The 11,618-nt window shown below is 40.2% G+C and overlaps 1 protein-coding gene across 1 annotated transcript; it reads right to left on the bottom strand.

Moving 5' to 3' along the window:
* Window positions 1-1,935: 1,935 nt before the first annotated feature.
* Window positions 1,936-9,466, bottom strand: syngr3a (synaptogyrin 3a). The gene is made up of 4 exons (XM_041975922.1): window positions 9,247-9,466; window positions 5,094-5,328; window positions 4,636-4,781; window positions 1,936-2,280 (listed from the first exon to the last, which is right to left on the bottom strand). Exons 1-4 carry the CDS (start codon window positions 9,346-9,348, stop codon window positions 2,071-2,073), a joined length of 693 nt encoding a protein of 230 aa, XP_041831856.1. The 5' UTR covers window positions 9,349-9,466; the 3' UTR covers window positions 1,936-2,070.
* Between the last annotated feature and the right edge of the window lie 2,152 nt (window positions 9,467-11,618).

Below are 11,618 nucleotides of genomic sequence, written 5' to 3'. Positions count from 1 at the left end.
CAAAAACAAACAAAACTCTTAACTTCATACTTTACATTTCAGATACCTTGACAGTGACATTGATAATACATTTAGCTTAAAGATTATTTTTTCATTTCTAGGGAAATTATTAAATGCTGTGACAGACTTGTAATCACCTCCTCTGCACTAAAACTGACAAACATGTTCAAGAAAATAAAAAAAAATCAACTAACTACACATTCACAGCACTGCACACAAGCGCACACACGTATAAGTCCCTCATACAAGTTAATCCACATGTACACTTACCGCATGTGGACACACTCACACAATCACACGCACTGAAATGACAGATTCACTAATGGCGGGTGTATTTGAACCACAACACATGAAATACCGCTACACACTGACGTGGTTGGCATGGTTGCTATCTACAATTAGGGCCTTTGGTGGCCCACATCCATCCAACCACTAATCCCCACTACCATGGCAACTAATTAGGACCCACCCCCAACCCAAATCCAAAGGCAGGACTGCAGGATCAATAAATTAGACAGCTTGTGATTTTCAACATTAAGTTTTTCTTTTGCCTGAGACTTAACAGAATCCTCCAGCAACCCTGACCTTAAGAAAAGCAAAATTTTTCTCACTCTTGAAAACCCAATCTACATTAACAATAAAGTTGTAATGTGGTAACAAGACAGCAGTAAGAACACAGGGCAGTTTGGCAGCTTTTTAAAAACGTAACCACAAACGGACCAAATTTAACCAAAGTATCCCCACTTTGAACATACAATGCTCCCCATAGGACACTGTCTCATATAACACACTGCATATACATTCTCTTGTAATGTGGATGGATCATGAGACAGTGGATTGATGGGCAAACGCATGGAAAATGCATTTCAACCTTCTTACAGCCGACAGTGAAATTTCATGTCAAATCTCTTTATAATGTCATCCTTACCAGCATAGGAGCCCATTAGGCCCACGTTTCCATGTCTGGTACTGAAATGCAACAAACTGAATATGGACGAACACTGTGTGATCAAACTGACCTGTAAGCTCCATGGTGATGGTGTAAACCAGAAATATTTTGCATCATGATATTGTTTTCCTTTAGATGATAAAGCAATGGGTAGACTAAAGACCTTGAAAAGCTAACTGATCCACACTAATTAAGCTGTGATCAAATTTCCAGCTTCTGCGAGCAACAGCTTCGACCCACAGCTGTTCGATTAATGACTTAACCTCGGAAATTTGCCTGAGATTTATTTGTACAATTCAAAGACTCGTGTAAATTGAGACAGTGCCTAAAGTTTACCTAATTTGACGCAAAGTTGCCTACATACAGTACAGTATATACCTACCTACATAAAAGTGTGAAATATTGCACTAGTTCACAAAACATTGTCCTTGTTTTTTTTTTTTTTTTCCTTTCTTTTTAGCACGTGAAAATCTACTAAATTAAGTCACTGTCTGAAACACACAGTACAGTATGGCACTTAGTTGATACCTATGTTTGGAAACATGCAGATTCAATGCAGATGAACACCTGTAATTGCAGCAGGGAACATGGGAGGAACTGTAGAACATGGGGAGATGGGAGAAATTGTATTTTGGAAAAGAAATAAATAAAATTAAAATAACATTCTCGCAGTGCTTTTTGAAACCTAGAATAATGCAACGATTTAGATGAAGGTTCTATATGCAAGTGCCACCTGCACTGCTTTTAAGTTTTTTGCTCTGGTGGAATCACTTATTGAGCACTTCATCTCTCTAGTTCTATTTTTATTCCCCCAAAAAGTAAATACTTCAAAGTAGCCTCCTCTTTTATTTTTCCTTCTCTAGTTTTCTACTGTTTTATCTGCTCTGAAGCAAGGATAACAGAATTTAAAAAGCACAGATCTAGAAAAGTTCAGATAAAGCTGGAATGTTCAGAAAGGAAGGGAACAAAAGGAGGAAACAAATAAGCAGAGGCCACTTTTTTAATTCGGCCTGGATCAACACATGAACAACTGCATTTGAAACCAAAATCACAGAAAGCAATTTCCTCCCATCTGTATATCTCTCTCCCACCTCCTTCTTCAACCACCAGGTCTATCTTTTCTAGTAAATGGGAACCTGGTACGTGGGTGCTGCGTTGTTCTCGGTGAATGGTGGACTCTGGTAGGTCTCTGTGGTCTCAGTAGTGCCTCCTCCTGGTGAATTGGAGGGGTATGGCTGGGTGGGTGCTCCGCCGTCCATGTGCTCAGTGGTGAAAAGGGTCATGTCTGTACCGAGCAGATATTTCTGGACTGCACGCACTGTTAGGCCAGCCTACAGAGGAAGCAGAGTCGACAGAGTACCATAAATTAATTATTCCCTAAGCTACAGTAGCTAAAGTGGGGGTGTCTAAGTCATTAAGGCAATTTTTTCCACATTAATAAATGTATAAAAAAAACCATGTAGGATAAACAGAAGACAAACAAAGGGCTTTCTTGACTTTCCTAGTTTTTGAAATGTAATTTTCTTTATAAGAAAGTGAAGAGAATGCAGGTCAGGAGAAAGGCAGAGAAAGATGGTGGAAATTCAAACATTTCTTCCAACTGTTCTGATGGATAACATGAGACCACTAGCTAACAAAATGGACGAGCTTGATGTGTTAACGAAGTCTCAAAAAGAATGCAGGGAATGCAGTATTATGTGCTTCACCAAAACATGAGTACATGAACACATTCTGGATTCTGCTGTGTCTTTACACTGCTTTAAGACTTTAAGACAAGACAGTCAAGGCAAAGCTAAAGGGAGGTGAAATTGCAGTGCTTTTTAACCATTGTTGGTGCCATCCTGGACATGTCAAGGTAGAAGGAGGAGATCTACACAAAGGATATGGAACTGTTAACCATGAGTTTTTGTCTATATTATTTAGAGTTTAATATGGTGGCGGTTTATATCATACCTCGTACCCCTGCAGACCTGGGACGTCAACAGCTCTGTCGTTGCTAGGCTACAAACACAGCTTGCTAACACATTCATTGCAATCTCTGGAGACTTCAACAATGTCTCCCTCTCTGCTACAGTACCAACATTCCAACAATTTGTCAGCTGCTTCAACAGAGAAAATAAAATGTTGGACTTATTTTATGCAAATGTTACATGGCACATCTGTCCTGCCTCCTTTAGGAAGATCAGAACATAATCTGGTTCTTCTCACCTCCACTTACAAGCTCATCATTCAGCAGCAACCAATCATCACACAGACGATTAAAACCTGATAAAGCTGAAGATCTGAGAGGGAGCTTTGAGGCCACAGACTGGAATGTCCTCTGTGAACCACATGGAGATGACATGAATGCCACGGTTGAGTGTGTGACAGATTAAATCAACTTCTGTGTGGACAGCATCGTACTAACAACAACCGTTTTAAACCACTTTGTCTTTATATGTTGTATGTAGTCAATAGCTTGTTAGCTTAGCACAAAAAAAGACGATTGACTCTACAATTCACACATCTGCTGCTCCCAGTCAAAACAGGTTAGCTTAGCTATCTTTTTTTAGACTGTTTCACATTCATAAACAAATATTTTCGCACTTGTTTTACAGTTGATTTGCATTGCTAATGCTAATAGTTCATGCTAATCAACGAGCTATAGCAGCGCTTGGAAGCAGAAGCGGAAGCACTGACATCTTCTGGTCTTTCTTTGCCAGAAAGTGTGGTGTGAAAATGTTTCCCATTAACAAAAGAAAATAACAAGCCCAAACTGTTTGGACAACTCTCAAACCTTATGGATAATAATTTTATTAGCTGTGGCACATACAATAATTATTACTTTTTAATTATCAGGACATCTGTTAGTTGCTGCTGTTTATTAACCTTTTGGACTGGCAGCTAATTTAAATGGTGAGATTCAATTACGGAGATAATAATCAGGTGTTACAGGGTGATCTCTTGAATTCAAAGAGCAAATACATATGGAAATTTGATCTTCAAATGTTTGTTGCTGGTAATATAATTAGCACAACTTCATCTGACTTCTTTTCATATATGTATGATTATGCCTTTTTGTTTTGTTTTTTTATATTTTCAAATAGTTTTTTTATGTAAGCTATAAGAGAAGAGACAAATTAATTTGCACCATATTTGGTTTACATGTATGAAATGAACACTTTAATAAAAATAATAAAAAGTGGTTCAAGTGATTAATTTAACTAACAAAGAAGATCACTAAAGGTTTCAGAAAAAAACTGTACTGATGCTCATCAGACCTACCATTAAAGAATTTGGACACAAAGAAATCACATCCCATTCATGCCAGATATTTAAGGTTACTTTAAATAAATAAATGGACAATAATTATATCATTAACCTTTATTGTTTGTGTTCTCTTTGTCTACTTTCAGGAAATGAGTGATCATCTGATATTTAAGATCATATTTGACCAGAAATTGAAACATTTCCTAATTTGTGCATTGCTTTGACAGGAAAAGCAGATATTTTATAAGTTTTTATTTTAAAGTCTGTATACTACTACTCCCCTGTAGAACTACCAAACTAATTAGAGGGATTTAGTAGGACCTAAACCACAGAAACTCTGGGTTGCTTTTCAGAATTAACTTTACTTTTTTATATATTAATATGTATATGGCACATCTGTAATGTATGTGTTACTGTGTTTCAGTTTGCATTCTTACCCAGGTGATTATAGAGCAGAAAGAAAAGGCAATTGCTGCTCGAGCTGCATCTGCCCCCTGGTTGAGTGGCAGGTCGTCAGTTTGTGTTCGAGACCACTGATTAGCCAGGAAGCAGAAACTTACGAAGTACAGAAAAGCCCAGAAACCTGCCAGAAACCAATGAAACAGTGAAATGTTATTTCCAAGGTAACTCTTGAGATACTTGTGGATAATCATTTCTCAGATTCTCCTGGTCTGAAGCCTTTCATTTCTCTAATACTTGTTATTAGTTTCATTTCTCCTAATTTGTTGTGGTATAAAAGAAACGAGACCAGTCAAGGTAAGCCTTTGTTATTTTGGGGAACTGCAGCCTTTATGTAAAGAGCCCTTTGGATTAAAAGAAAAGTCACACAGATCACCGTTAGTCTTTTATTGTGTATCAGCTAAGTGTTTGCTTTTGCTTGTGTCTGCATCCTTACCTGAAAACCCAATCTCAAGCATCACAGCCTTCTTCCTGTCTTTAACAGAGCTGATGGAGGCGAACTTGTAGTCAAGCAGGAAGAAGAAGGAACATGCCAGCAATCCCACCAGGCCCACAAACACACCGTAGTTACATGCATCTGCATTCTTGTTGAAGACACAGTGGAGACGCTCACTGCCTAAGTTAACATAACCTTCGTTTACGATAGAGGCAAAGACCACCAGGGAAAATATCTGCAGGTGGGAAAAGCAGGAGAGAGATAGATTGAGAAGAAGAGAGTAAGACACAGCATAAAGAAGAGCATCAACATAGAAATTAGGGATCCACCTATTGTAATACACGGGGCTAACACCATACCAATGTAAAAGATAGTAGTTAGGTTGATGGACATTCGTTGATATGTCTTTATTTTTCATTTAACTTTAAACAAAATAGTATCGAAGAAGGTGATAAAATGTTGTATCTTAGCCCTAATCATGATCCCTTTATAACCCTAAACATCTACAGTGTGCGCAGAATTATTAGGCAAATGAGTATTTTGATCACATCATCCTCTTTATGCATGTTGTTCTACTCCAACCGGTACAGGCTTGAAAGCCTACTACCAATTAAGCATATCAGGTGATGTGCATCTCTGTAATGAGAAGGGGTGTGGTCTAATGACATCAACACCATATATCAGGTGTGCATAATTATTAGGCAACTTCCATTCCTTTGGCAAAATGGGTCAGAAGAGAGATTTGACGGACTCTGAAAAGTCAAAAATAGTGAGATGTCTTGCAGAGGGATGCAGCACTCTTAAAATTGCCAAGCTTTTGAGGCGTGATCATCGAACAATCAAGCGTTTCATTCAAAATAGTCAACAGGGTCGCAAGAAGCGTGTTGAAAAAACAAGGCGCAAAATAACTGCCCATGAACTGAGGAAAATCAAGCGTGAAGCTGCCAAGATGCCATTGGCCACCAGTTTTGCCATATTTCAGAGCTGCAACACCACTGGGGTGCCAAGAAGCACAAGGTGTGCAATACTCAGGGACATGGCCAAGGTAAGGAAGGCTGAAAAACGACCACCACTGAACAAGACACACAAGATAAAACGTCAAAGAAATATCATAAGACTGATTTTTCTAAGGTTTTATGGACTGATGAAATGAGAGTGAGTCTTGATGGGCCAGATGGATGGGCCCGTGGCTGGATCAGTACAGGGCAGAGAGCTCCGCTCCACTCAGACCCCAGCAAGGTGGAGGTGGGATACTGGTATGGGCTGGTATCATCAAAGATGAGCTTGTGGGACCTTTTCGGGTTGAGGATGGAGTCAAGCTCAACTCCCAGTCCTACTGCCAGTTTCTGGAAGACACCTTCTTCAAGCAGTGGTACAGGAAGAAGTCAGCATCGTTCAAGAAAAACATGATTTTCATGCAGGACAATGCTCCATCACACGCATCCAAGTACTCCACTGCGTGGTTGGCCAGAAAAGGTCTAAAAGAAGAAAAAATAATGACATGGCCTCCTTGTTCACCTGATCTTAACCCCATAGAGAACCTGTGGTCCCTCATCAAATGTGAGATCTACAGGGAGGGAAAACAGTACACCTCTCTGAACAGGGTCTGGGAGGCTGTGGTTGCTGCTGCAAGCAATGTTGATCGCGAACAGATCAAGACACTGACAAAATCTATGGATGGCAGGCTTTTGAGTGTCCTCGCAAAGAAAGGTGGTTATATTGGTCACTGATTTGTTTTTGTTTTGTTTTTGAATGCCAGAAATGTATATTTGTAAATTTTGAGTTGTTATATTGGTTTCCCTGGTGAAAATAAATAAGTGAAATGGGTATATATTTGCTTTTTGTTAAGTTGCCTAATAATTATGCACAGTAATAGTCACCTGCACACACAGATATCCTCCTAAGATACTAAAACTAAAAAAGCCCCACTCCAACTTCCAAATATATTCAGCTTTGATATTTATGAGTCTTTTGTGTTCATTGCGAACATAGTTGTTGTTCTATAATAAAATTAATCCTCAAAAATACAACTTGCCTAATAATTCTGCACACCCTGTATGAACCCTTTAATAAATGGAAACATTGTTCCGGGCTCACTGGAATCACAGTTGTGGCAACACAACTGGAGAACCCTTCTTTGAGTGCGCTCAGACCTAAAGCATTAACCTAATTTCCGGTCTTTCTCTCTGACTGACTGCTGGGCTGCTTCACTTTCCTTTAAAGAATCACACAGTCCTGAGGCAGCAAAAAAAGGAGCGTTGTAGAAAATACAACAAAAATTGTTCTGTCAGTTCAATTTTTGTATTCATTTTTACTAAGACCATTATTTTTAGGTCTTATCCTTCTACATTTTCAGCCTTTCCTCCTCCCTTTGTTCTGGACTTGCTCACTGACACCGATCAGCTGACTAACACTCAATGGCAGAATAAGGCCATGTGACACACAAACACACACAATAATGCACCTCATACTTGGGGGTCTGGGTCATATGATGAAGGAGGGACACACAATGGGATAATTTCAGGTCCACATTTTTAACTAATCACATGAGTGGATATAATCTGAGCAGATACACACTCAAGTGCTTTCAGTAAATCAGTGTTATAAAGCGGCTTATATATCACAGCCGTGAATCACCATGAAAAGAGGAACTACACACTAACTACTTTACATAATTACAAAAAAAACTCAATTTTAGAGTTAGTTTTATTTGTTCCTTAAGTAGTAGATTTACAGCAGTCACTGTGGACTTACTTAACAGTGAGGGAGGTTTTAGTTACATTTGAACATGAATGTGAGAGGAAACCAAAATGCTCCCTTGCTGTATTGGAGGGACATGCTTGTTCTGAAAGGCTTAGGTGTGTGGTACATCCCAAATTTTAATGTTCCATCATGGAAAATTGGGATGGAGTAGGAAATGACCACAACATAGATAAACAAACAAAAGTTATAGTAATTACCGTGTTACTGTTTCATAGCAGATCATTCTTTTTATGCCAGATATTTCATGTATTGTCTTGTTAGTTTAATTTGTTAACATACACTACTTTGGGGGGGATTGTGTTCTGCAAACACACCCCATACCAAGGAAAAAAGTAAAAGCTTGTACCACTTTCTTGTATTCTTTCTCACAACACTAATAAGGAATTCTCCCTGCAAACATGCTTTAAGGTGTGCATCTAAACTTTTTCACTCATTTCTCTTATTAGGGGACAGGTTAGAACTGCAGGCAGGCCAGTCCACCTGTACCTCCAATATCTGCAGAATCTAATTTTGCTCTTTTTTTTAAAAAAAAAAAAACACATGGAAATCCCTGGAAACGATGTGTTCTTGAAGGCAGCATGTGCTGCTTTAAGATCTCAGTCAACCAGAGATACACTGCAATGAAACTTACTGTAGAGCATGCGCTTCTTTGGTCCTGTTTGATAAATCCCTGTGCTGTTTAAGAAGCTCATTCGTCTCAGTTTAACCCAAAGGTGATGCGTTACATCAAACGTCAGGGCACGACGCGTGTCCGTGGAACTGCGTGCGTAATGATGGTGGCTGACCAATCACAGGTGGGATGAAGAACGACAACCGTGTAGGATAAATCACTAAAATCACCAACTGATAATTAGACTGAAATAATTAAGAAAAGAATTACACGAGGCTAAAAAAAATCCAGATAAATAACAGCCGAGATGGGAATTATATTTGTTGTGGGATGTTGGTAGCGTGAGGCTGCTGACTGATTAGCCTATAGTATCTATCTTTCTCATTCTCAGCCCAATCTGGTCAGCAGCGGATCTTTGTGCTGTGTTTATTATTTACACTAGCAATAGCTAATGTAAATAACAGTAATGGATGATAATGGGTTGTCTTCTCTCCAGGAAAAAGACATCTAAAGTGAAAGCTGTTTCATGGTGTCAGATAACCAGGCCTGGGTATGGTAACACCCCGCACGGTGTTTTTCTGATGTTCGACAAAATCACATTCATGTCCATTTATCCGCTCACACACCCCGTTCACCAGCCCACTGATTTCCACACTTTATATTTACAGCGATAACACGTCACGCGTCTCGCGCAGCAAAGACAACAGAGAGGACCCCGCATCCACACACATACATGTAGCTACACACAATAACAGTAATACCGTAAAATGCATCTCTCACCCAGGACAGCACTCTTAGGATGGTCTGCGGTTGTTTGGCGAATGTGATCGGGTCGATAGTGGACCCGGTCCGGCCCGCTCCGAACGATCCCACTCCGTCCATCTTCCGTCGCTGTGTGTGTGTATGTGTGTGTGAGAGAGAGAGCTCCTAGAGGCTCCACTGTCCCTGCGACTCCACGGCAGGATGGATGCGCTGCTGCTCGCTGCTGTATAGGGACGGGTCCTGCGCGCTCCCAGAGGCGCGCGCGGGCGGACGTGTAGGACCTACAGATTGGTGAGAAATGTCGTTTTGACACGGAGTGCGTACAAGTTAGCAGTTATAAGTTAAGTTGGGAAGTCTCAATGATTAAATAAATTGGACGATTTTTTTTCTTTATTAGCCTACAGATACGCTCTTCTGGACCTTGAAGAAAACCTTGTTTTGGGCAAAAAATAAATAAAATAAAATCGTCTTAATTTCACAACCACCAGGTCCATTTTCACATATTTTAAAAAGCAGATTTGTTAAAATTCTCCACTTCTTCTATAATTCGTTTCTTATGAAAAATCTTACATAAATTTGATATCTTTTCTTTTTTTTACGTATTTATGTATGCCTGTTATAGGCTATTTCTATTTTCTTATTTACGTGTGCTTAAGTCGAGAGACTCCTCAAAATATCGTTATGCTTGCATGGTGACAGTAAGGATCTTGAATTTTGAAAAGATTTATCATTAGGCTCTGAAGGGAATTCACAATCCCTAATACAGAGAGCTCTTTGAGGCTAAGCATGATGAATGAATGAATGAATGAAAAATACTTTATTAATCCCAAAGGGAAATTCAATATTGTAGTAGTAGTAATTTTTTTTTTTTTTTTTTTTTTTTTTTTTAACAATCACATTAATTAATTAAGGGCTTTGTTCTTCAGCCTGATAGCTGCTGGAAGGAAGGATCTTCTGTATCTCTCTGTCTTGCATCGGACTTGAACAAGCCTCCCACTGAACACACTCTGTTGTTTCGTCACGGCGTTGTGTAGAGGGTGTGAAGGATCTTCCATTATCTTCGTCAGCTTGTACAGAATTCTTTTTTTGATGATCAACTCCAGCGGCTCCAGAGTTACTCCAAGCACAGAACCGGCTTTCTTGATCAGTTTGTTAATTCTTTTCAAGTCTCTGGTTCTGATGCCGCTGCCCCAGCAGATTGCTGCAAAGCTGATTGCACTTTCAACAACAGACCTGTAGAACATTTGCAACATTTTGGTGCAGACGTTAAAAGATCTCAGCTTCCTTAAGAAGTAGAGTCTGCTCTGACCTTTCTTGTAAATGTACTCAGTGTTGCTTTTCCACTCAAGTCTGTTGTCCAGCTGAACTCCAAGGTACTTGTATTCCTCCACCACCTCCACCTCCTCTCCCATGATGGAAACACTTCTATGTGTGTTCTTGTTCCTCCTGAAGTCAACAATCATCTCCTTTGTTTTCTTGGTATTCAAGATGAGATGATTGTCACCGCACCATTTCACAAACTGACCGACCAGTTCTCTGTACTCTGCTTCTTGTCCATCACTGATACACCCAACAACTGCTGAGTCATCAGAGTATTTCTGCAGATGACAGAACTCAGAGTTGTACTGGAAGTCTGAGGTGTACAGCGTGAATAGAAATGGTGAAAGTACAGTCCCTTGTGGTGTTCCAGTGCAGCTGACCACCATCTCAGACACACAACCTTTCAGTCTCACAAACTGTGGTCTGTTTGTGAGGTAGTCGTAAATCCAGGTGGTTGTGGAGGGATCCACCTGGAATTTCTGCAGCTTCTCACACAGCAGAGCAGGCTGAATTGTATTAAAAGCACTTGAGAAATCAAAGAACATGACCCTCAAAGTGCTGCCTGACTGGTCCAGATGAGAGTGGGCTCTCTGAAGCAGGTATATGATGGCATCTTCAACCCCAAGCCCATTACGGTATGCAAACTGTAATGGGTCCTGAAAGGTGTTCACCTGCTTGCTGAGGTGAGCCAGTAAGAGTCTCTCCAGGACTTTCATGACGTGAGATGTCAGGGCGACTGGTCTGTAGTCTTTTGGTTCAGCTGGTTGTGGTTTTTTAGGCACTGGAACAAGGCAGGATGTTTTCCACAGCACCGGGATTCTTCTCTGGCTCAGGCTGGTGTTGAACAGGTGCTGGAGAATCGGACATAGCTGTTTTGAGCAGGTCTTGAGAACTCTGGGACTGACACCATCTGGACCTGCAGCCTTGTTCTGGTTCAGTTTCACCAGTTGTTGCATGACTTGGTTACAGGAGACAGACAGAGTGGAGGTGGAGGCAGAGGAGGTTTCAGGAAGTCCTGATGTGGAGGGAGATGAGGTTGTGTCCAGGTCCTTGACTGAGCTGCAGGGTGA

Source organism: Melanotaenia boesemani, chromosome 2 (assembly GCF_017639745.1).
Source record: "Melanotaenia boesemani isolate fMelBoe1 chromosome 2, fMelBoe1.pri, whole genome shotgun sequence".
In the NCBI taxonomy this organism is placed as follows: Eukaryota; Metazoa; Chordata; class Actinopteri; order Atheriniformes; family Melanotaeniidae; genus Melanotaenia; species Melanotaenia boesemani.
The sequence above is the reverse complement of the archived record's forward strand: the minus strand, read 5'-3'. Positions and strand labels throughout refer to the sequence as shown.

What these genes read in the sequence shown, in the direction of transcription:
- syngr3a (XM_041975922.1), bottom strand. Translation starts at nt 9,348, where the DNA reads ATGGACGGAGTGGGATCGTTCGGAGCGGGCCGGACCGGGTCCACTATC. An exon ending in TCCTAAGAGTGCTGTCCTGG is followed by an intron (nt 5,329 to 9,246) that starts GTGAGAGATGCA and finishes TCCCACCTGCAG; the next exon opens with ATATTTTCCCTGGTGGTCTT. An exon ending in TCTGCTCTATAATCACCTGG is followed by an intron (nt 2,281 to 4,635) that starts GTAAGAATGCAA and finishes CTTCCTCTGTAG; the next exon opens with GCTGGCCTAACAGTGCGTGC.